At 41.3% G+C, this 26,700-nt stretch overlaps 1 protein-coding gene across 4 annotated transcripts in view; it reads right to left on the bottom strand.

Annotated features, from left to right (window-relative positions):
* Positions 1-26,700, bottom strand: part of VPS41 (VPS41 subunit of HOPS complex) — a 175,976-nt gene that overhangs the window by 68,459 nt on the left and 80,817 nt on the right. For all 4 annotated transcript variants that reach the window (XM_032430609.1, XM_032430611.1, XM_032430608.1 and 1 more), the window contains 3 exons: positions 25,604-25,669; positions 5,894-6,013; positions 4,558-4,704 (listed from right to left, as the gene is read on the bottom strand). In XM_032430609.1, the coding sequence (XP_032286500.1) occupies positions 4,558-4,704; positions 5,894-6,013; positions 25,604-25,669 (333 nt within the window). The remainder of the gene's footprint in view (positions 1-4,557; positions 4,705-5,893; positions 6,014-25,603; positions 25,670-26,700) is intronic.

The raw sequence follows: 26,700 nt of genomic DNA, 5'->3' as shown, positions 1-26,700 counted from the left end.
TTTCCTTTTTCTTTAGGTAGCTATAAAAGAACACAAGAAATACTACTACCCTAAGTTTAGCTACAATATAGAAAATTCTAAAATACAGAAAAACCCAAAGAGAAAAAGCAAACATTATCCACTGTCCCATTATAAAGTGAACACACTAACAATCTTTTTTGTTTGGAAGCGACTTTAACTAACCTAACAATCACCTTAAGTAATTTAATGTATTATTTAAATATTCTTCCACAACACAATAATGTCTATAGTATCTCATTGCATGAGTGTACTGTTATTTTCTTACGATACCCTTTTAGACATTCAGTTTTTGCCTCTATCCAACCTGAAGGCACGATTCACATACTTGGATATAAGATGTTTGGACTTCTGTTTCCAGAGGATAAATTCCTAGAAGCCGAACTGGGGCTGGATGGGGATGTGACCTGGTTTGCATGCCCAAACTGCTGTCCAGCAGTACAGGAACTACATGGCAGGCCCTGCTCTAACACAGGACTCGAACCCAGTGCCGGGAGGGGGGGCGGGTAGGAGCATTTGCCTAGAAGTGACCGGCAATTTTCTCCCATTATTGCTTTTTGTCTCCTGTCCACCTCAGACAATGTCCTGTCCACTTCCCCAATCTTCCCCTATTTCCTTCTCCTTTTGTTAGACTTTTGATTCTTCTGTCCACACTTGCTAGGGAAACTGCCTTCCTGTCTATCGGGCATGCCCCACAGTGCCCAAGGGACAACCGTCTTAATGTGCTGATAAAAGTACATGAGTAGTGTCTCAAATGGTCTGAAGGAGAGTAACAGAAAGTAATCCACGAATAATACTCAGTAGCACTTTGAGCAACTACTGGGCACCAGTCCTGAGTTACGGGTTTCAAGAAACAGACATAGCTCTTTTCTTAGAGTATAGGGCAGTGGGGAAGACACACAAAGAAGTCCTCTTACTCAAGTGCAAAGGGCAAGTACAGAAGTACAAAGCAGGGGTGTCTAGCGGCAGGGGAGGAAGGCTCCTCGGGAAAAGGGAACTCAGGCCGAGGCCAGACTGTCTCCCTGGCCCCGCTACGAGCTCTCTGAAGACCAGGACACATGGAAGTTCAGGTGGCTGGGCTCTCCTGTCCACCCCCACCCCATGTTCTGTGGTCTGAGCTCTATCTCCCACACCTGCCTCAGACGGGTAGCAGCAGGTGCACGTGGGTGAAGAGTGAAACACTACCCTAAGCTCAGGTGCCCCCTAAGAGCAGATCGATGATCTCAAGAGCCTTTACACTGACAGGTAGGTTCTCACCCGTGAACGCTAATTTGCTTCATCCAGACGCCTCTGCCACTCCTCTACTTACGTGTCTAATGGGCATCTCAAGTGGACACACGCAGGAACATCTCCTGACTTGCCCTCTAAATGTGTTCCATCAGCAGTCCTGCCCATGTCAGTAAAAGGCAGCTTCGGTTCCCAGGTTCTCAGGTTAAAAGAGTCACCGCTGACTTCTGTCTTTTTCTTACATCCCACATCGAACCATCAATAAATACGACAGGGTCTACCCTCAAAATACATCCAGAATCCAGCTCCACGAGGCTGATCCGATACACCAGGATTTTTACAGAGGTTCCCGCAGTGGCCTCCTGCCCTGTCTCCCATCTTCACTGCCCCTTTGCTGTTTGGCTCCACACAGCAGAGTGATCCTTTCAAAATCCAAGTTAGATCATTTAACTAAGTCCGCTGCTCAAAACCCCACTGCTGGCTTCCCATCTCACTCAAATTAAAAGCCAAAGATGGCACCAAGGCCAGTGACGCCCTACACAATCTGCCCCTACACAACGTACCCACCTCCCTCCCTCCCCCTCCCTCGGAAGTTCTAGCCCTCTCCTCCACACCTGCTCCATCTGCTCTGCCCATAAGCTCTATGTTCCACAAACACACGCCAATCACACCACTGCCTCAAGGATTTTGCCCTGGTTGCCACCCCAGCAGACACCCCTCCCGCACAGATGCGTGGCCTCCTCCCTCCAGATCTCTGCCAAAGGACACGTTCGGTAGGACAGATGTCTTCCCTTGATCGCTCTGTATTACATAGCAGCACTCACCCCAGCCCCTTTCCCCATGTCCCTGTTTAACTACTCCCCTTGCGATTTACCAGCATCAACGTGGTATATTCACTTGCTTGTCCATCTTCCCCCACTAGAACATTGCCTGGCACATCGCGGGAACTCGGTAAGTGGTTGCTGGCCGAATGAATGAATGCATGAATGGCTCTAACTGCTTGCTTTGCTACACCGTGTGGCTGTCTCTCCGCAGTAAGACTGCTCTCTGAGAGGAAAGATTATGTCCTATCTTCTCTTCCCTCAGCAGATCACAGGGGGATTCTCAACTGAGAAGAAGTACTCGGCGTACTACTAACTGAGTCTGAATAAAAGAGGAATCCCCAGTAAATAAAAAGAAACATTTGACATGAAAAATTACGTATGAGTTGGATCATAATTTGGGCACAGTGAAAGCATATTAGTTTCCCATGGCTGCCCTAACAGACTACCACAAACTTGGCAGTTTAACGTAACAGAAATTGATCCTGTCCAAGTTCTGCAGGCTAGAAGTCTAAAACCAGTATCACTGGGCCCAAATCAAGGTGTTGGCAGGGCCGCACTCCCCGCAGAGGCTCTAGAGGGGAATCCATCCGCGACACGCCTCCTCCAGCTTCCTGTGGCTGCCGCATTCCCTTGGCTGCGTGCGGTGCGGTGCTCCAGTCTCTGCCTCCCTGCTCACGCTGCCTTCACTTTTCCCGAGGTGGCGCTCCTTCTTTAAAACTGGGAATGGGGCGCCTGGGTGGCTCAGTCGTTAAGCGTCTGCCTTTGGCTCAGGTCGTGATCCCAGGACCCTGGGATGGAGCCCCGCATCGGGCTGCCTGCTCAGCGGGAAGCCTGCTTCTCCCTCTCCCACTCCCCCGCTTGTGTTCCCTCTCGCTGTGTCTCTCTCTGTCAAATAAATAAAATCTTAAAAAAAAAAAAAAATACCTGGGACTGCATTTAGGGCCCACCCAGATAATGCAGGACAATCTTCCCATCTCAAGATCCTTAATTAATCATTATTTCATGCCATATATAGAAACATTTATGGGTTGTGGGATTAGGACATACTATCTTTGTGGGCCATTATTCAGCTTAAGAGAGAAGGCATTTCTGGTAGCATTCAATAAACTTCTGCGCCCCTTCGGCCTAATTTTCCTTGTCTTTCAGCAAAAGAACAGAAAATCACAACTTTAAACAACCAACAAAAAGCCACTTGGTCCACTTAAGGAAATTAAAAAAAATATCAACAACATAAGTTTATTGGATGAGTAACCATATATATGGAATAAGGAGACTAGAGAATCACTTTTCACTTTTTTTTATCCTAGACTACTGGGCACACCTTCCCTTCTGCTATCCTAAATATGAATCAGGCTATGTTCACTTGATACATGAAAACACTTAAGAAAGAAAGGAGGACTTGAGCCATACCAACCTAAGAGCCAGGAGGACCCTACCTCAAGTTAACAATGCTTGTTTTGGTTAGTAAGCAGCACTGCGTTAATAATTTTTATGCTTCCCCTTTCCAGAGAAGAGTACATTTTAAATAACCATGTCTTTTTCAAGACTTTTCTAGAATTTTATGGCATAATAATGACAACTGAGGTTTATGAAGCACTTACAACATGTCAGATTCTATGCTAAGCTCTTTGTAGGCATTACCTCATTTAATCCTCCCCAAAGCTCAGGACTCAGGAACAGTCAGTACTCCCATTTGTGGATGAGGAGTCAGGCTTAGGCTCACACAGGAAGTACGTGGAGAAGTTGGAACTGATCCCAGACCTGTCCAACTCTAAAGCCTGAGTTCTGCCATTAGATGGTTGCTGGGATACTTTCTCATACTATTCTTAGCTAATTTTTTTGTTTATTTTGTTTATATTAAGCTATATATTTTTAAAGGGAAGCCAACAACTTTGGGTTCTGAAATACCTAATATAAGACAAGCACTGGTACGCAAAAAATAAGTGTGAATGAGCTTTGGGCCCTCTTCTGTAGAACGGCTGAATTTCATTTACTCAGGCACACGAGGGGCAGATAGCTGCATGGCAAAAAACAGCCCCTAATCTTATCAATAAGTCTGGGCCTCTGCTCCATCCAACTATGACCAAACAAGTGGGATAATTTAGTCTTTTCCCACCATCATCAACTCTAACGAAGAAGCTAAGGGGAATGGAAAGAACAATAAGGAATGGAAACCCTGATGAACCAATGAAACCAACCACATGTTCCATAAATAGCTAAGGCCAACAGGGCGAGGGGAAATTTAAAGATCGCAGATGGCAGCACCACTCTGAACAAGGAAGAGTTCACAATTTGTTTTATGTGGCAAGGAAAAAAAAGACCGTATCTCCAAATTTCTGCATATGAAAGCATTTGAGCATAAATGAGTATCACATGACGTGAACATTCAGGGGGGAAAATATTTTGGTTCCAGGAAGGCACTCAAGAACTCATCTTCCTTTGGAGGATCTTTAACAACATGGACTTATTATCAAGATAAGCAAACCACCTTGACAGAAGTCCCCCAGCCAATAATCAGCGTCACGCTGTCCTTCCAGCAGAGGCTGCACGGATACATATCTGGGCGAAGACTTATGTCATCCCGGGGCACGTTGGTGATTCTCTGCTTGGAGGTGATATCAAAAATCTTCACACCCTGGAAAATACAAGAGCATTAAGTGTCCTCTAAACTTAGGGAGGAGGAAAGGAAAAGGAAGGAAAGGAAAGGAAAGAAGAAGGGAGAAGGAAAGGATAGGAAAACTTATTAACAGCCCCTGCCACACACCACCAATAATTAGCACCGCAAAATATTGACAGTGTTTATTGAGCACTGCTGGGAGCCATGCAAAAGAAAATGCTCCTACTCCACACAAACCGTGTGAGAACCCACAACAAAAGAAAACCTCTACCCTTCTTTCGGGACAAAAGAGATTTTCTTAGCAGATGGCATCAGGGGCTCAAATACAACACAAATGGGAAATGGAAAGATATCTACCACTGCATTTCCAAAATGACAGACAAGTAACATTTCTAATTGTATTGTTCCACTATAAAAATGGAGTTTTTTAGAAAAGCTTTGAATCTGACAAACCACTGTGTGTAAAGAAAACCACACCTGACATTTTAAAGCACTGAAATGGAAACATCAAGCAAGCAGCTAACTAAAAATATACCAAGAGGCCACAGGTCTGTTTACCCATAACTGTGACCCAGGAGAAGTTTAAGAAAAGTCCTGAATAGCAAGGTGGGTTCTGGGAGAATTCTACCATTTAAAACTAAATAGAACGAATTTACTAAATTATACCTTGAAATTCCAAAAGATACGCCAGATGTCAAAATCTAATTTTAAACTTTCTGTTCAGCCGCTCTCATACTGAGTAAACTTTAAAGAGAGGGCAACACCAAAAATTACAATCTACTTTTTAAAAGGCAGGCCTCTTTTCACTTGTGATTATACAGGGAGTAAAATGAAATCAGCAATATCCTGTACTTGTTCCAAAGCAACTATGCTTGCCCTTGGCTAATAGGCAAATGGTATTTTCAACACCACATTCCCAATGCAACCCTTCAATTATTAAGATGCCTTTTCATTTCCTTGGCTATTCTCCATGCCTCAGATTTCTTACTCCAAAATAAAGTCCAGAATATGTTGGGAATTACTCTATTATGAAAGCCAAAAGCAATCTAATCTCTTTAACCTTCCAGGTATGAGAGCAGTCACCACTTGTAGGTCTTAGAAAAGACCACTGCAGCCAGGGGCATCTTCCCCTTTGTCACAGCTCTCCCAATGTGGTCACTTTTCTGGCTCTGCAGAAGGATCAGCAAGATGAAGATGTGCTTTTTACCATATTATTGGCCCAAGCAATCAGATGGCCTCTCCACTTGACGCTCCTTATGTTCCCTTCCCCTTCGTGCAGAACAGAAGACTTCCATCTGCTCATCCAAGATCGTTCAAATAGCAGCAACTAGGGACAAATACAAAAGATGTTTAGAAACCGAGAAGCATATATTAGGTTTCTTACCTTTTTTTTTTTGCCAGTCCCCTGCATGTTGGAGTTACTACAAAGTCAAGCCACAAGATGGCACCAAAATACCAAAATTCAGGGAGAAAAAATACACATTCGTCAGTCAAAAGATTTGTGTCACAGAAAGTTCTTCAAATGATTGCCGGGAAATTAATTTATTTTGTAACTTGGGAAATCAAAACCTCGTAATTTTTTCCTTGAAAATACAGTCACAGCTTAAACTGCAATAGTCAGAAGCAGCCTGTTTTTCATTTAACCCAAGAAAAATAATTTAACAATGATGTTTGAACAGTAATTCATGTCATAAAATAAGACAAACTTGCTTTAGGATTAAACTTCTTTAAAAAGTTCATAGTTAGCCAGGGTCTTTATTGTAAAGGGAAGAATCTATAATAAAAAAAAAATCTGCTGGGGAGGGTGGAGCCTGGCTGGCTCAGTTGGTGGAGCGTGCGACTCCTGATCTTGGGGTTGTAAGTTCAAGCCCCACACTGGGTGTAGAGACTGATTAAAAATAAGATCTTTAAAAAAAAAAAATCTGCCAGATAAATTTTATTACCAAATATAACTGGTTAAAACCTCTAAGACTGGTGAAGATGTAGTTCTAGTAATTCATGCATTATTAAGGATACAATATTTTTTCTTGATATATCCAATTTAAATCCCTTAAGAAAAGACATTTATATAACATAACTTATATATAATTTATATAATATATAATTTACAATATATAACTTCACACATGTAATCCTGAAATATATGTTTATCTTTTAAAAGCAATGCTGAGGATAGATTCCATCACAGAATTTTTAAAATTCCTATCTTTAGAGTAAACTGAAATTTAAACTCAGTTTACCTTAGTGTATTTTGTGTCCCTTCCCACCCCTAAAGGGGAAAAACAGGTCAAAAGGAGAAAGAGAATAAATTCGCATTTTATTTATATTTCTTACTCTCAATAGTTAGGCTCCTATAGTCAAAGGGGCACACACACACACACACACACACACACACCAAAACCCTAAAATTAAATAAGTGTCCACCTTCACAAATACACCGAGAACGGTCACTTTAAAATGACATAAATGCCTGAAGTTCTCTATTATCCATGCAAAAGAAAGGTGGCTTCACTCGGTCCATAGTGGAGACTACAGGGAGGGTGGCTTTTTTTTTTTTTTTTTAAAGATTTTATTTATTTGAGAGAGAGAGAATGAGAGAGCACATGAGAGGGGTTAGGGTCAGAGGGAGAAGCAGACTCTCTGCTGAGCAGGGAGCCCGATGTGGGACTCGATCCAGGGACTCCTGGATCATGACCTGAGCCGAAGGCAGTCGCTTAACCAACTGAGCCACCCAGGCGCCCAGGGAGGGTGGCTTTTAATGACCATATGGGATCCTGTCTTCCCAGTAGATAGATACAGGATATCCTCTTTGCTCTCGAAGATCTTCCCACCCATCTCATCCTTCCCCGTCCAGGTTTTAAGTAAGAAATCCCCACCACCAGGCCGCCCTGTTCCCAGTTAAAGACCCTTAGAGGTCTGTCCTCTGTGATTCTGCCTCTCCCTTGGCCATGATGCAAAAAAACAGAGCCAAGGAGGTCGCTGAATGTGTTCAGTATTTTGTGACAGGGTAAGTTTGAAATCTAGGGAAGGAGGAGAAAGCCTTAGAGTATCAAGAGTGATACTCTTGCTATACATTTCACTAAAGAGGGTAACTGAAAACAATTATATTAAACATGAGGAATTAATAAGATCACAATGCCTATCTTCCACCTGTGGCTTGGATCAGAGGGAGGGGATTTTCAGAAGTGGGCTGGGCCCCAGGAACGCCCCATAACCGCCTGCTAGGAGGAATGGCTGGCTGGGTGGTGAGGAGGAAAAGTGTGGTGTCACGTGACAACACATTCCTCTCCCTCCGATCCCACCGAGGGGGTGACCGATGGTGCGTGAAAGGGGAGCAATCCGCACCTGGATTATTAAATTAAATATGCCCCCAATTTTAAATGGAGATGTCCATAAAATATGACAGAAGTAAGAGCTCAGTGAAGGCCACGATTTACCTCATTACAAGAACAAGCCCATCTGGGAAGTAGGTGGTAGGGTAGGTACCAGCATGCCCAAACACCTCATGCTCAGTGAAAAGGGGGTGGAGGTAAGGAGAGTCATGGGGAAAATGGCACTCAGGGACACACAGGCCGCGGTCAGCACTGGCAGCATAACCCGAGTAGCCACTCTCACTTGTCCGGCCACACAGCTTGGAAGGAGAAAACAGGTATGCCAGCAATGGGGTGGGTGCCTACTAGTGGCGGGCTGTACCCCACAAACTTCAAAGTCAAGAGGTGGGCAGCACCCGCACAAACTTCAAGCTGCCTCGGTGAATATAGCAAGCAGGCTTTTAACACGTACATCACTTCCCTGCTGCACCAATAATTACACCCTTTGGAAGCCATTTCCCCAACAATTGTGTTCCAATTCAGGCAGGAAGGAAAACATAAAACTTCCTTCTCCTACCATGTCGAGAATAAAAGATTTGGACAAATTCTCACAAAATCTATGACACATTCACAGCAACTACAACTGTGAATACTGAATATAGACTTCTCCCAGTAAACAGGAACAAGAAAAAACACCAGCAATATGGAAGAATTCAGTATTTGAAAAGAACAGGACTTATCTAGGGAGTAAGGAAAATCTCCCACTCCTGACTCCACATGAATGAGCCCTTCCATCAAATAGACAAGAACTTTAACAATAATTCTTCTTCTTCTCAGGTGACAACAAAATTAAGCAAATTAACACCAAAGGATAAGAAACACACAGCAAAGCTGAAATAAAATAAATAAATAAATATTCTATACCCTCGAGTAAGAGAGGAAATCAAACTGTGACCAGAGCACTTTGAAAACGAGAATACAAATACTGCAAATCTAAACTTTAGGGGATGCAAAGTTGTAAACAAGGGAAAGTCCATAGCTCTCAAAGTCAGTAATGAGCAAAAACAGATGTGCATGCACTAGCTACATGACAAAAGAAAAAATACTTTATTGAGAGATGTAAGAGGAGAGCAACATAAATGTACATTATGTTCCTAGATAATAAGACTCAAAATTTTCACTGAAGTGCCTGTCTTAATAGTTAGTCTGTGATTTTAATGGAAGCACAAAGAAAACCCCAAAAGAATTATTTATAGAACTTCCAAAACGTTACCAATCCGTTTGAAGATATGTGAGAATAATAGGAATTTTTTTAATTAAGCAATTTGTGGGTGGAAGGATGGGTGTTTTGTAAAATTAGTACTCAAAACAGTAAAGCAATGGTCCTAGAATTGACAGACGAAGTAAAAAGAATAGAAAGAACTGACAAATTTGAATCAAAACGAGGAGGAAGGAACGGGGGTGGGGTGGAGTGCGCGTACGCATGCGCGGGGAAGCCGGCACCCTCAACTCATCCCCTTTCTGGAGAATCTTTTAGCACTGGGGAGTCAAAGCTTTAAAAATGACCCCAGAAGTCTGCGCCTAGATATTTATGCTCAGAAGTGATCAGACACGTGAGTAAAGAAGTACGTAAAGTTATTTATAACAGCCAGAAATAGACTAACAGCTGGGAAATAATCGAGTAAAGCCTGGCAGAGCTGGATCACCGAAGAGTATGCGTCCATTTATAAATGATTCTATATACATATGTTTATTTAACGTAAAAAGATGTTCAGGGCCATTAAATTAAAAAGCAGATCGCAAAACAGTATTAAATATGATGACCTTTAAATAAAATGTGTATCCATATATAAAAATCTGAAGGATACCTTACAAAGTAATCATAATTAATTCTAGAAATAGGTGATAGGAGATTTATATTATTTCTATTTTCATGATTATTCTGCTTGGAACATGTGAATTATTTTTATGTTAATACATAGAGGGCTGAAAATCCATTCTCTGATGTTGATAATCAGGATAATTTAAGGCAACAGTTGAAATGAAACAAAACAGTATCAATTCGATGAAACCTAAAGAAGGAATGTTTCAGTCATACTGAATATGTGTTAGAATTAATTCACATAAAATGTACCTACTTTTTTTTTTTTTTTTTTTTTTTTTTTTTTTTTTTTTTTAAAAGATTTATTTATTTATCTGAGAGAGCGAGAATGAGAGAGAGAGAGTACATGAGAGGGGGGAGGGTTAGAGGGAGAAGCAGGCTCCCCGCTGAGCAGGGAGCCCGATGCGGGACTCGATCCAGGGACTCCAGGATCATGACCTGAGCCGAAGGCAGTCGCTTAACCAACTGAGCCACCCAGGCGCCCCAAAATGTACCTACTTTTTAAATAAAACATTAACTTTAGAAAACTGTTAGTTAAGTCTTGCTGCAATTCCAACCAATACCCGAACTCACTCCAGCTGAGCCTTTCTGTTGTGGTCTGGAGCTGTGGCTTAGGGCAGAAAGCTAAGGCCGGCTGGGCCCGGGCCTTCTTTGTCCCCTGCTCCAGCTCCCAGGAAAACTTCCAGCAGAGGGCAGGAAAAAAAGCAGGGAGAGAAGAATTCTGAATTCAGCTGGTCTCAGGGTTGAGTCTGACTTTCCAGAGTTCTATTACAAAACACCTTGTGTACCCGGCTCTGACATGGGATCAAAGAAGCTTCTTAATATTTTTATAGTACAGACAGCACACATCATTCTGTGCAACTGAGGAGTGCTCAAAAAAAAAAAAAAAAAAAAAAAGGTGAGGGGAGGTTGACACACTACCTCCTGAAAAGGAAAACAAATTTTAACTAATTTACATTACAGTTATAGACATGATTTCATGTTATTTTCTGATGTTTCTCAAATAGCAGTAGTTTCAATCATTTTCCCTTTATATTTTGTGGATGAAAAAGAAGAAATGATGTGTAAACAAACAGCCTGAAATACATTAGGGAAGATCTTCATTTAGAATTCTTTCGTAAATCCTCCTAACTTCTTGGTTCTGTATACATTTTAGGGTCGTGCTGGTTCTATCACAGGATAACAACACCACACTGTATCTTGCTCACTGGGATTCATTTATTTACTCTTCATCTCCCCAACAGACCGTAAATGCATCAGGGAAATAAACCACATCGACTTTGCTAGACGCACAGGGCACGATGAATATGAGATACTAAGTAGGCTTCCCCGGCCCTACCGGTCTCCTTCTTTGTCTACGTGCGCAGTGTGTTTGCTGCAGGAGGAGCTACGTCACACCCCAAACCCCCCAGTGACTCAGCCCGTCTTCAGTTAGTGATGTCCCTAAACTATTTTGGACACATTGGCATCTACCCTGATCTCAAAAATCTAAGGGAAGGAACCCTGTGGACTCACTGGTCCACAGTTACTACATCCTTGATGTAACAATGGTATCCCTTGAGAAAGGGCTCATTTATACTGGCTCCGTGTCCTACGCCTTAAACGATGGTGCAGTTTCCTTTGCTCAGCGGCAGAGGAGATAATCTGTGCACAACCGATCACAAATTTGGGAAGTGTTTTTTTTTTTTTTTTTTTTAAGATTTTATTTATTTGACAGAGAGAAACACGGCGAGAGAGGGAACACAAGCAGGCGGGGCGGGAGAGGGAGAAGCAGGCTCCCCGTGGAGCAGGGAGCCTGATGCGGGGCTCTGAGCCGAAGGCAGACGCTTAACGACTAAGCCCCCCAGGCGTCCCTGAGAAATGCTTTTAAGGTTAGTCTTCCTCTATTCAGTTTAGCTGACTGCAGTTCCTTCGTTTCAGGGATGCCACCTGGCCTCTCATTTGGCCCGAACGGTGACGATTTGAACTGTGTTTGTGCGCTGCTGAGGTGTCCCACCCGCCCCCCCCCATCACCACCATGCCCTCTTATCCTGGTGGTCTAGCCCTGGCCTGCTTCTCTCCTCTACGTTACCTCCCCTGGTCCTTGAAGCACTTATTTCTGCCTTCCCTCTCCACTCTACTTTCTTCCTTACTCACGAGTCCTAGTTCCCAATCCATACGTAGCAGGAAAAAACCTTAAATGTCAGCTAGTAATTATGGAAACGTTGCCATTACTGTCCTTTGAAACTCTTCGAATACAACTAGGCAGCACCTCAGGATTTGATTTGCAGCACTCTGTGGGACCCACGGTTTCACCCAGGAGGGGAAAGGACCAGACAATCCATTCTCCATTTGCTTTTTTAATCCTAATCTGTGGGAATTTCAAGCAGAAACACACTGGCAGGAATGCCAAGGAAAGTTCCGCCTCAGTGATTTAAGAAAAGATAAGCTGCTTTTCTTACAAACAGTCTACACTAATTTAACTACAGCAGAACTATCTGCCTGTATTTCACTGACATTTAATAAAATCCATTTCTTTCTTCTAGTCATAAAACTGCCTAGAGACCTACTGAGCATGAATGTTCTACAAAGCATTTTAGAGGGTAAGTCATCGAGTGAACTACCTTTAAAAGCAGCTGGTTAATTTATTTGGTTCATCTTCCACATCCCATAATATTGAATTGTCATTATCACAATACTGAGAGCAATTTAAGCTCAATGGGAGCTAAGTACATAGAGAGGAAAAACTGTTTCCAAGAGGTCTATTTTTTGTTGGAGAAAGTATTCTAGGGCTTTATTTCCCATAAATCCACATTCTGGCAGTCAGCACTCCTGGTACTTATATTTCAATAGGAGCCCTCACATCCTCAGCAATATACTTTATTCTCCTATGTTTTGTGCTGATAAATCTATCTAGTACTTTGCTACACTACAGAGTGGTAGGGATGCACATCCCAGAATCTCCCACACACAGGGTGGGATTCCTTTCGGGCTGTAATAAAGCCACTGATTCTGGCAACATAACACCCATCATTACCCATCCCCCACTCTTGCCTGATGGAGGAAAGGGAGGATGATTGGCCCCTTTTTAATCATCTTGTGATCTTTCAAGTATATAAATCACTTGAGTCCTTCAGGCTTCCTACACACCGGCAGCACCGCTCGCTCTGAGGCAGACAACGGTGTAGGGAAGAGTGGCTGGTGGGGGAAGCCCACGGACAAGTCCTCGATGGCAAGTGCGTTACTGCACAAAGGGCTGAGGGGCTTGGAGAAAACAGACTCCATAAAGACAAAATGCCAGATCCCAGAAGATGCTGGAGCTCGAGATAATAAAACTGAGAAATAAAGGAAAGGAAAACCCAGCGCATTAGGACATGCCCAATAGATACAGGGCATAATGATGGGCAGGACTTGTCACAGAAGGATTTAAACACCCAAAATTGGCAAAGATTAGAAATGAAATTTAAGAAGTCAAGAAAGCAAGTGAGAAAAAATGAGTGAGCACGGAGAGCTGGGACAGTGTTTGGCTGCTGACAACAGACACAAGTCCTGGATCTGGATGGAGGCAGCAGTGACCAAGAAGAGTGGGACAGCGGGCGCCTCTGTCTTGCTTCCTGCTCAGTACCAAAGTTTAACACACACAGCTTTTCCAAACACCATCCAGAAAGAACATAAAGCATGTAGGAAGAGAAAGAGAATTTCCCGAATACAGCATTGCTTAAATTCAGGGGTGATTTGCTGGACGAGTTATAATCCTTCAATCTCCTTTCCCCAGAGGTAATTTAACATGTTTAAACGAGGTTAAATACGGGCCAAAAACTGCTACCACAGGAAGTCTCTGTACACAGACGGATTTCCAGAGCTTGCTTGACAGACCACTTGCTTCCGAGCAAGGTCTGAGTAAACACAACACCAATGCAACACAGGTTTTGGACAAGCCCTTGAAGTTAACCAACCCCGTGAAAACGCTTTGAAATTTAAGAAACACCCTACCGACATCAGGTAACAGTCAATTCAGTGACCAAGAATTCCTAGCTACAGGTTCAATGAGAACAAAAAGAAGCTAAACACTAGAGGTGCCACGTAGGAGCAGTTTCCTTTATATTAAAAAACTAGCGATGACAGAGAGATACAGATCTGTGTATCCACCTGCCCACCTATACAGGTTGAGCAATTAACTGTGGCCACACGTGAGGCAGGCTCCTATTTAAACCAGCAATCTGCAATTTCTGCATATGCAAACATACAACTGCAACTATGGTTTTAAAAGTGACAAGGTTATTGTGAAGTAATTTTACCACTAAAAAAAAATCTTCCATTATGGGTCCCACAGACTTAATGGTGCTGGTGGTTCATGCCAAACACCTTGGGTCTGTATTTCAGTTTGCACTTGTTTAAGGATACATCTCCTGGGGCTGGGTCTAAGGTTGGACCCCTTTAGCAGCAGAGTAAACACAAAAGTCATCCACTGGGTGATTAAACTTGAATTAATGGTCTGTGCAATGAACAACGATCTCTGATTTTAACTATGCATCATCTCAATAACAGACGACTGGAGGGAGATCTTCGCCTGGTGGGGATTATGAAAAAGAAATATAAAAACTGGGGCGCCTGGGTGGCTCAGTTGTAAGCGTCTGCCTTCGGCTCAGGTCATGATCCCAGGGTCCTGGGATCGAGCCCCGCATCGGGCTCCCTGCTCAGTGGAAAGCCTGCTTCTCCCTCTCCCACTCCCCCTGCTTGTGTTCTCTCTCTCGCTGTGTCTCTCTCTGGCAGATAAATAAATAAAATCTTTAAAAAAAAAAAAAAAAAAGAAATATAAAAACTGCCAAGTCTTGAGTAACAGAAAAAGTCACCTGAACACACAGGTTTATGTATCTGAACAAGCACTTCACTCAATTGAAAGTAAAGCAAAAGGGGAAAAAAATAAAGATCAGGACACCATCTGCAGACGAAACCAAGTCAAATGAACTTGCCTTTCACAGGGCACAACTGGTCTGTCCTTGACAGCCTCCATGCAAGTGCAGAGTTGATGGTTTGAGGGCAGACTCACATCTGTGTAGCAGCTTCTATGTGCCCTCTTTTTACAGACTTCAGTGTCTACTCTATAGTCTCATTATGATTCCTATATAATGCCTCCGTGGGAACAAGAATAATTATTCCAGATTTAGCCAAAATTGGAGAAAAGGCTGCAGGCTATTCAGTAAGCAGCAATAATTTGTGCTCAAACTGACAATAAATATCAAATGGACAGTCTTCATTGTCCTGGCTTCTATGGTAATATTAAAAGCTGCCCCAAGCAAAGAATACAGTCCGACAAATCACAAAGGAAGATATATAAGTGGCCAATAAATAAAAATATTTGAAATTGCTAGTAACTCAAAGAAGTTACGAAATAGAACAACGGACTTTCTTTGTATATCAAAATTGGCAAAGAAAATGTGGAGAAACAGGTAGTCTCATACACTGCTGGTGTAAACTGGTATGTTTCCTTGAATGCAACTTTCATGGTGGTATGCATCTAAATCCTAAAAAATAACCATCTCTGACTGGGTAATCCTAATCCTGGGAATCAGCGCCAGGAAAAAACTAAAAAGCACAGCTCAAGTTCATGCCCAAAGATTTCTAGCTTCATTACAGCATGATTTTTGATAACCAAAATCTGGATACGACCTAATGGTCCAATAATAGGAGAATGGTTAAGAAAAATTAAACAGATCAATAGGATGAAATATTATATAACCATTAAAGAATGTTTAAAATTAGACTTCAACAATGTAGGGAATTTCATGTGATTTACAATGTTAAGTTAAACAGAGATCCAAAAGAGGTGAGATTACTTTATACATTCTTTTATTATTATTATAAAAGTAACACATTTTTTTAAAGGATTTATTCATTTACTTGATAGAGTGCATGTGCGTGTGAACACAAGCAGACTCCCCGCTGAGCAAGTAGCCCGATGCGGGGCTTGATCCCAGCACCCTGGGATCATGGCCTGAGCCAAAGGGACGTTCAACCAAATGAGCCACCCAGGTGCCCCAGTAATGCATATTTTCTTAAAAACAAACCAAAAAAAGGCAGAAAATGCCAATGAAGGCCAAAAAGAGCACTCATAATCCTGCCCAGACACTGTTAATGTTAATATTACTAATATTGCTAATAATTTCATAGATAGCCTTCAACAAATATTGCTATATACGTAATTATATTTCTACAAAAAAAAGAAAGAAATCAGAGTACACATACGTTTTTGTAAAGTACCTCAAGAGAAGCAATCTAGCAAATGTTGGGCATTTTATTTGTTGCAACTGAGAAAGAGAAAAGCGGATATCCAGGAATTGGCTGGGCACTCCCAGCTAGGCCTTGGTGCTCTCTGGGTGAACATAAACAATTTTACAGATCACCAACATCAGACAAGGCCCCATGACCATGAAAGATCAGGACAAAAACAAGACCACTCCATAATCATGTCTGAACACAGACAAAATATGAACATTTTCCAAGCCACATAGATGATCAAATATCTCCCTATCCTGGCTAAAATGAGAGACTGCTGTTTCTTTACCAATTATATTTTTAGCCTTAATTCTTTCTTCCTCTTAGATAAGATTTATTAACATACCCAATGGTAGAATTACTCTTGCCTCCTGAAAACTGAAAGGAAACAAACAATAGGGGAGAATGAATAAAGGCAAAAGGAGGGCAAAATTATCCCACGGTGATACATACATATATATAAATGTACACGTTCTTCCCTCTCAAAAGGCTTGGAATACTCATTTTCTGCAAAATCACCATTCTGATTCATGGTCTAACGGACTAACTGCTTTCTACTGACAGCATGCCACCCATCTACTTTTGGAAATACACTGTACGCCATTCCTAAAATCCAGGTACTATGTGTTCACAGCTCCTAACATGGACCCTGACACAAAGTTGTGTTCAAGAAGCAGGTTCGGGCCAAACAATCCTGTGAAATGACTGTGATTCAGTTTGTACTGGTGACGCCAACCTACAATACTTGCAGTTAAGACCCGTTTGCTTTAATAGCCATATCTTTAAAAAAGAAAAAAAAACCTCAAGTTAATGACGGTATTTATACAGCTTTTATACAGACAGACAACACCTCTCAGTGGTCATGACAGTCAAGGTATTAAACCCCACAAGAAAACATGACGAACAATCTGAAGTAGGCAATTATTCTTACACAGTCATTAACTACTCAAAATATTTAAGAAAAATCACAGCACTCTCAACACGCAAAGGAAGATATTTTCAGTAAGAAGCAAAGGATGATTTGATTGCTCTAGGAAGACAGATGGTAAGCTTTATGTCAGAATTCAGGGGGAAGCTGCAAACAATATGGAAATATTACGTATGGAAAAGTGAGCTGAACTCATGAAAGAAAAAAGGCTTCTACTGTCAACAGGCTTTTTGATGGATATGAAACAAGAGAGACCACTGAAGAAAACGAAGCTGCAACGACTCCATCTCAAAGACTTTGGGAATCCTACATCTTGACATCAAAAAAGCAATAATGTTTGAGACAAATGAACTTGATTTTGAAAGCAGTGAAGAACGCCTATTTTTGACACTGAAATGACTTCTACTTTAAGAACTGGGTTTCTATTTTTAACTTCAGCCAGTTGAGTACGTACAGAAAACCCCGCCAAAATATACTTTTATGATATAGCTATTTCATGACTTGGTTTTTACATACCTAAAAAATGTTTGCGCAAGGTTATACTTGTGTTGTACTTCCTCTTAATGGGTGGTTTTTAATCAGTTTTGGTATGTGTAAAGCATGAAATGAATTTCTAGTAACAGAACCACAATTTATAACATAGTATTGAAAAAACTGAAGGTATTTATTGGTTCAACATGCAACCATTAGGACATAAATTGGTAGTTGCCTGTGGAGTAATGTGTGACAAACGTCTGTATGTATAAAGCTGCCGTCTGATCACTTGCAGAAATATCATCCTCGACATCCACTGGACAACAGACCGAACAGGGTAACTGATAGTCAAATCCCTTTTGGCCCCAAGAACCCCGGCTCCAACCTCAGCAGAAGACAGCAAACATGGAAGGAAGCACCTCTCCATGTCATGCTTACTGGTTCACTGGGCTGTCGGGATTCTAAAAATATCTGCATTAGTATAAAAAGCCACTCTAGTGAATCCCCTTCCAGAAAGGATTCAGAAGGCAATCTGGAGGAAAAAAAAAAAAAAGAATGCAATATGAATTTGCAGATCACTGTTGGAAACTTACAGAAGCTAGCTGATGCTACCACCTCTGTCCTTCAGGTAAAACCTGCCATGAGCCTTCAGCCCCTTCTCCTCATTTCATGCACACAGACCATTTCCTTGTTTGCTGACTGACATTTTCTAGCTTACAAAGCAACCTGTCCCTGCGGCCAGGTCCCCTCATTCTATCCCACCACAACGCCAAACAGCTGACTATCTCGTTTCTGAAAATGAACTCGGCTGCAAACAGCATCGTGACAATTTAATAATTTGTCAGAGTGGTAGAACCAACTATTATGAAGTGTATTTCAGAGTTCAAAGGTAAAGGTCAAAGGAAGCTAAAGTTTATCTGCTGACAGAGAAAGCTGAGCAATTAAAAAAAAAAATCCAGATAAGATCTGCTTGGCAGACTTATTTCTAAAATAGAAACCTCATTGCTATGCTCATGTATTAGAATTTTTGCTACACAAGAGGTTACACTTAAAAAAAAAAAAAAAAAAACCCATAGGGTCACATGTTTGAAAACTCTCTCCAATGGCACTTTTAAGAAATGTGCTTTTTCTTTCCTTTTTTTTCCCCCAACATGGAAACAAAACAGAATTTAGAATAAGCTTTTTATGCTCATGTGTCAAGCAGGGGAGTCCATAAATCCAGCTATGGCATTCAACTACTGAGAAGTTACCCTGAAAACCTAAAATAAAAGTTTATGCCAAACAGAACTACAGCCTCCTCATCCTAGTCCCTGGTGGATAAGGAGCTATCTCTAAAGACCTAAAAAGCCAGAACCTTAAAAAGGAAGTAACAACAAATGTGTCAAACTACAGTGTCGAGTTTTTTCTGCTATGTTGCTGTTTTGCAGGGCTATTCTGAACTGTATGTTCTAATTATTAGAAAAAATGTTTTCACAGGAATCAACATTTTTAATAAAATTAGAACTAAAATTAAATTAGGCATCTCTTTTAATTTTTCTTATGAATATCCCATTGTAGGACTTCCGTTTTCCTCATTTCAATTCTCTAGTCTCTGTGCTACTTTCACCATTGTTACAGAAGTTGGCATATAATTCAAAGACTCATTTAGCTGTCAGTCTAGGGAAGATCAGTGTTCTTAAGGGTTAAAAATGCCTTTATTCCAGATTCCACCTTCATCTAGCTAGACTAATTTCTCTTTTAAAGGTGGAAGGTCATAACCACTCAGTGACACGATATGTCTTTACTCTCTTTTCTCCCTGTAGGATCCGCTATCTGCTCTGAACAAAGAGGTCTTGATATCTACAATATATGATTATCACGATGTTATCACCATTTGCTAAATGCTGGACGCTTCAAACTTGCTCTGCTTAGTTTATAGTGCTAGTTGAAAACTGCAATTGGAAAAGATCAGAGTTGCAACTGGGCCAATGTCATCTTGTTTTTCTCATTTTTCAAAGGTATAAAATGCCATAACTTTGTTATAAAAAAAGGCAGATCCTCCTAAAAACTTGCCCTCACTTTCAAAATGAAAATGATCATTTCACAGTACTGCCCCCTTTTTAGTGTCACCTTCTCAAAGCCTCTTTTTTTTTTTTTTAAGATTTTTATTTATTTATTTGACAGAGAGAGACACAGTGAGAGGTGGAACACAAGCAGGGGGAGTGGGAGAGGGAGAAGCAGGCTCCCCGTGGAGCAGGGAGCCCGATGCGGGGCTCGATCCCAGGACCCTGGGATCATGACCTGAGCCGAAGGCAGACACTTAATGACTGAGCCACCCAGGCGCCCCTCTTTTTTAAAATCAAAGATACATTCCCTATTGAAATCAGAAATATTTCCTGAAATATTTTCAGCTAAATAAATGTATTTTACAACAAACAAAACACACTAATGCCAAAACCATACAGCATAAATGATCTTTAAAAGTACATACCAGGGGTGCCTGGGTGGCTCAGTCATTAAGCGTCTTTGTTAAGCGTCTGCCTTCGGCTCAGGTCATGATCCCAGGGGTCCTGGGATTGAGCCCCACATCAGGCTCGAGAAGCCTGCTTCTCCCTCTCCCACTCCCCCCGCTTGTGTTCCCTCTCTAGTTGTGTCTCGGTCAGGTAAATAAATATAATCTTTAAAAAAATAAAAAAATAAAAGTACATACCATACACGCACAGAAGGAAGACATCACTCCAGGGATTTCTGCAAACCACAACAAACTGGTACACATTTTGGAAATCTCTATTTAACTGCCTACAAAGAGGTCATTTTAGTTTACTGAATAAACACTACTTTTTTACTGCTTAACATATACATATTTATGTAAGAAACTTAATGGATCCAGAGAAATCAGTCGATAGTTTGTATGTTACAAGTCCCTGAATGGAAGACACATTTACATAGCAATGTTCCTTAAGCCTCTAACAAACGTAAGAGAAATTATGATGGCTTTTTTAAAAAATTTTTTTATTGTTATGTTAATCCCCATACATTACATCATTAGTTTTAGATACAGTGTTCCATGATTCATTGTTTGTGCATAACACCCAGTGCTCCATGCAGAACGTGCCCTCCTCAATACCCATCACCAGGCCAACCCATCCTCCCACCCCCCTCCCCTCTAGAACCCTCAGTTTGTTTCTCAGAGTCCATCGTCTCTCATGGTTCGTCTACCCCTCCGATTTCCCCCCCTTCATTCTTCCCCTCCTGCTATCTTCTTTTTTTTTTTTTTCCTTAACATATATTGCATTATTTGTTTCAGAGGTACAGATCTGAGATTCAACAGTCTTGCACAATTCACAGCGCTTACCAGAGCACATAACCTCCCCAGTGTCTATCACCCAGGCACCCCATCCCTCCCACCCCCCACCACTCCAGCAACCCTCAGTTTGTTTCCTGAGATTAAGAATTCCTCATATCAGTGAGGTCATATGATACATGTCTTTTATGATGGCTTTTTAAAGAGAAAGAACTAAAGATCAAAATGTTTCAAGAGTAGCTAATTTGTTTGTCATCCCATAAATAATTACAGCAAAATTAGTGCCTCTAAAACCTAAAAAGGGTATTGGCGCAAGGATAACTATACACAGATCAAGAAAATTTAAAGTCCAGAAATAAATGCTAACATTTATGATTAACTGATTTTTGACAAAGAGGCCAAGACAATGGCAAAAGAATAATCTTTTCAACGAACGAGGCTGGGACAACTGGATATCCACATGTAAAAGAATGAGCTTGGACTCCTTCCTCACACCATACACAAAATTGACTCAAAGAAATTCTAGACCTAAATTTAACAGTTAGAACTAAGAAACTCTTAGAAAAAACACAGGCATAAATCTTCATGACTGTGGATCAGGCAATGATTTCTTAGATAAGACACCAAAAGCAAGGCGTCAAAAAAAAGGGGGGGGTAACAGGACTTTATCAAAATCTAACACTTTGATAGCTCACAGGATACCATCAATAAAGTGAGAAGAGAGGTCACAGACTGGGAGGAAATATTTGCAAATCATATTGATAAGGGACATGTATGTATATACAATATCTAAACAATTTTTCATTAGTATATAATAAAAAGGCAAATAGCCCAATCAAAAAATGAGCAAAGAATCCAAAGAGACATTTCTCCAAAGAAGATATACAAATGGCCAATGATCACATGAAAAGATGTTCAACATCATTAATCATTAGGAAAATGGAAATCAAAACAATAATGACATACCACTTCACACCCAGATGGCTATAATCAAAAGACAGATAAAAATGAATGCTGGTGGGGCGCCTGGGTAGCTCAGTTGGTTAAACATCTGCCTTTGGCTTAGGTCATGAACCCAGGGTCCTGGGATTGAACCCCACATCAGGCTCCCTGCTCAGTGGGGAGTCTGCTTCTCCTTCTGCCCCTCCCCCCTCCTGCTTGCTCTCTTTCTCCCCCAAATAAATAAAATCTTTTAAAAAAATGAATGTTGGGGCACCTGGGTGGCTCAGCGGTTAAGCGTCTGCCTTCGGCTCAGGTCACGATCCCAGGGTCCTGGGATCGGGCCCCGCATCGGGCCCCCTGCTCAGCCAGGAGCCTGCTTCTCCCTCTCCTGCTCCCCCTGCTTGTATTCCCTCTCTAGCTGTCTCTCTCTCTGTGTCAAATAAATAAAATCTAAAAAAAAAAAAAAAAAAAAATGAATGTTGTTGAGAATATGGAGAAACTGAAACCTTCATATATTGCTACTGAGAATGTAAAATGGTGCAGCCATGAGGGGCGCCTGGGTGGCTCAGTTGGTTAAGCGACTGCCTTCGGCTCAGGTCATGATCCTGGAGTCCCGGGATCGAGTCCCGCATTGGGCTCCCTGCTCAGCGGGGAGTCTGCTTCTCTCTCTGACCCTCCCCCCTCTCATGCTCTATCTCATTCTCTCTCTCTCAAATAAATAAATAAAATCTTTAAAAAAAAAAAAATGGTGCAGCCACTTTGGAAAAGATTGACAATTGAATTGTACACTTTAAACCGGTAACTTTATGATATGCAAATTATGTATCAATAAAGCTATTAAAAATCTTAGAAAAATTGAACATAATAAAAAAAAAATCTTTAAACAACTGATTTTAGGGTGCCTGGGTGGTTCAGTCGTTCAGTGTCTGCCTTCGGCTCAGGTCATGATCCCAGGGTCTTGGGATCGAGCCCCACATCGGGCTCCCTGCTCTGCAGGAAGCCTGCTTTCCCTCTTCTACTCCCCCTGCTTGTGTTCCCTCTCTCGCTGTGTCTCTCTCTGTCAAATAAATAAATAAAATCTTAAAAAAAAAAAAAAAAGAATTTTCTAAAAAAAAAATTTTTGATTTTATATCACAATGACGTGTCATCATATGATTCTTCAGACATCAAAATATCACACATATATACTTTTATCAATCCCAATATACTGAGCCCTTTATAGAATCCATTTAGTGTGTGTTTTTTCTTTTAAATTATTTTAATCCAGAAATTCTAACTCAGTATCACTTTTTAAGAGTTTTTCACCAGATGACCTGAATTGTTTTTATTTTACTTTCATCTTCTATACTCATAATTAAACATCTTTTTGTGCTTGAGAAGAAATGTCTACAGATGCATTTCTGGAGAACTGAACAGGAAAAAAGGAGAAATCAGAATGCTCTCTCAGAGAAAAATGACCATAGAACAAACTGTCAAGTAGTCAATGATAACCAAAGAAATGAACAAAACCCCTGATGCTCTTGCCTGTTCAGCATTTGGTAAATTCTACTTATTACACTGCCTCTCACAGTGTTCATCTTTGTATAAAGCCAAAATGCAGCTTCCCACATTAGCTCACCCACACTTGAACACTGGACTACTTGGTTGCCTGCACAATGCTCACGTTATCTACTCAATGAGCTCTGGCCCAAACAGCCACATTCACACCATCCTTCCTACGGATGTCTATAAATGATATCAAGTGCTAAAGTAGAAGGATGAAGAATATGTAATTGACACAGTTCACCCAGGCATCCTGCAGGTGGACAAGATATCCATGTAGTAATACTACTGTGGCAAACTTGATGAGACTCCAGGTATCCCCACAGTATAACAGCAATTACTAAACTTCAAGAATAACCAGGTTACTAAGAACACAAATTAACACAGAAAAATTCCACCTTCAGAGTCTGAGTCCTACCACTTGGACATCATCAGTCATATTATCTCTATGCTCTTCATACAAACACCTTCAAGAAAGAGGGGACAACTGTAAAATTTTTAACTCCTAAAACTGGGAACTGGAACACAGAACTGCATCCTACACTAGGAAAATACTTAAAACCAAAATGATTTATCAATTTTAAGCATATGAGGGATTATTATTAAGAAGGCAACTGAGGGCGCCTGGGTGGTTCAGTCGGTTAAGCATCTGCCTTTGGCTCAGGTCATGATCCCAGGGTCCTGGAATTGAACCCTGCTTCAGGCTCCCTGCTCAGCGAGGAGTCTGCTTCTCCCTCTCCCTCTGCTGCTCCCCATGCTCGTGCTCTCTAATAAATAAAATCTTAAAAAAAAAAAGAAGGCAACTGAAGCAGATTCTCCAGCCCCAGTTAAGCCTTCAGATGACCACAGCCCCAGCCAAAATGCAGACTGGAGCCTAGGGAGAGACTCTGAGGCAGCACTACGAAGTAAACCACTCCATAATTTCTGAACTGAGATAGTAAAGTTTGTTGTTTTAAGCCATTTAAAAACCACTCAGTATTCTTTATCTCCACTCAGTTTTAAATAAAAATGCAGGGATTTAAATTATAGTGGAGTGAATTTATGCTGTGTCTCACCTAAAATTTCTTAACTAGAAAAGCATTAAATAACTAACTAAATAACTAACTAACTAACTAACTAAATAAATAAGAGGAACTGTAAACTACTCCTTCCTGAGGTCAACAAAGACAAGTAAGATAGTTATTTATTTTTTTTTTTTCAAGAGTGAATCAGCTGCAGATCTAAGCTAGAGAATGTTAGATTAAATCTGTAATTCCTACTGACTCATCTCACAGACATTTTTATGTGAGTCTGACGAGGCTACAGCCTATGGATCACCATGAGCTGGGCGGTGGGAGGGAAGAAGCTGGCTGGCTCCCAACCAGAAATCAGAGCTGGTGCAATGTTGGCTTCATGCTGTGGAATGGAACTGGGATCTACAGGACCTGCAATGAGCTACCATTACAATGAGCTAAAACCAGTGCTTGAGAAATACTAGGTAATGACCAGTATGCTTTCTTGCCCAATCAGTCTATGAGGCAGCAAACCAAAGGAAAACAACAAGATAACTACCATAAAACATTCAAAAACCATTTGGTAGCTGGGTCTCAAGGTAGCCATTCCATAGGTATACACTGCTACAGAAATAACCACAGACCACCTCGTTTTCAATGAGCTCTAAACTGGATATGAAATAATACTCAGCATTCCAGTACACTGACAGCATTTTTGTTATAAAAATGGTCTAAAAATATCACTGGTTAATAAAAATAGAAAAAAATTAACTTGCCTTATTCCATAAGCAGAAAGAGCCTTTAATTTTAGAATTTGCTGTATCGATACACAAACATGTAATGCACAAAAGGATTACTTTCCTCTTTCATTTTTAAAATAGCACTAAGATAATAAAATACACCAGAAACAGGTCAGTAAAAAACAGCCATAATTGTTCTAAAACTTTATCAAGGCCTGCAAGAGACTTCTACAAAAAGAGGTAAAAACGTGAGTTTAACTGCTCTTTTGTTATTTTTAAATGCTACTTTTTTGTTTGTGGAAGGGACATTTCAAAGCACTAGATGATAGTTCCAGTGACAGCTGTTTTTCTTGCTCTGTATCTACCCCAAAGGAGTATCAGTGAGAAGCACTGAGGTCCCATCTTTCCCAAGAGATGATGGTCTTACAATTTCACCACATTGGTCTTTCTCAAAATTTCTCCTAGTGAATAGTCAAACACTAAAAATATTAGGGATAAATTAAAAACCAAACAGAATCTCCGCCCCACACCCCAAGACACTATGTAATGGTAGACAGAAAGCATTTACCTTCTTCCCTCCAGTCACAAACTGCTTGCAGCTGGATCTCACGAAATGCGGGTGCACGGCAATGATCTACAAGGGAACAAGGACCCATCACTGGTTTCGGAGTCACAGTTAAAGCACAGAATGAAAATCCTTTATACATGACAGGCAGCATGATCTAAAAATTATCCTGCTAGCTAGGTAAGAAGTCATCTATTCAGGTGATAGTCTGCAACTGAGGACATCTGAGTTTTGCTCTTCTGTGAAAAGATTTCTCCTATGAAGCCAGGTCAAAGCTAAAAGATGAGAGTGAATTAGTTCTAGTTTCTGGCTGAGTGAGGATTCTCTGAGTGGGCATCCACTCTTTAGGGTCAATTGAGGCAACAAGATGTCACAAATGTTTGTAACAGAATATGATTCACAGAAGAAACCCAGAGAAAGAACCCAACGATCTCCTTGTCCGGGACGCCATCCAATGATTTGAGGGCACCAAGTGGAACAGGTGGGGCAATGGTTTTATCTTACCCAACTGCAGTTATCAACCTTATGTTTTTAGGGCCAATCTCTGTCCGGAGCTCCACAGTCATGTTTCTGAAACCTCCATACCGTTTTCACCAGATATACTAGTTATCTGAACTCAAGACCAAATTGGCAACGTCCTGACTCAAAACATCCCTTCCGGCAACTGATGGCATTGCCACACACCACTGCCAGGGCAAGAACCAGCTCCTCCCTCCTTCCTCACCCCATCCAACCCATCACGATGGCCTACAGCCAAGTCAACCTCCGAACGGCTTTCTACATCCCCGTCTTCGACTCCCCCTTGACTACTCCTGACACTCCCGTTCCTGAGGTCCTGCGGTGCCCTGCCTCGAGGACAGCATTAGCCTCCTGAATTGCCTTCGGCCCGAAATCCCTCTCCTGCTTAAATCACCCTCCACACTGACAGAGTTGCCTTTCGAAAACACACATCAGATCCTATCTCTCCTTTACCTGTTGAATAAACAAGTGAGAACAATGAATGACCTCTCCCTTCAACTCTAATCGTCACTTTAATGACCATAAGTGTTATCTAAGACCACTCCTCCTGCCGCACGGCTATCAGCCCTCCAATCTATACT

Source organism: Phoca vitulina, unplaced genomic scaffold (genome assembly GCF_004348235.1).
Source record: "Phoca vitulina isolate PV1807 unplaced genomic scaffold, GSC_HSeal_1.0 scaffold44, whole genome shotgun sequence".
Taxonomy (NCBI): Eukaryota; Metazoa; Chordata; class Mammalia; order Carnivora; family Phocidae; genus Phoca; species Phoca vitulina.
This window is presented reverse-complemented; position numbering and strand designations above follow the sequence as displayed.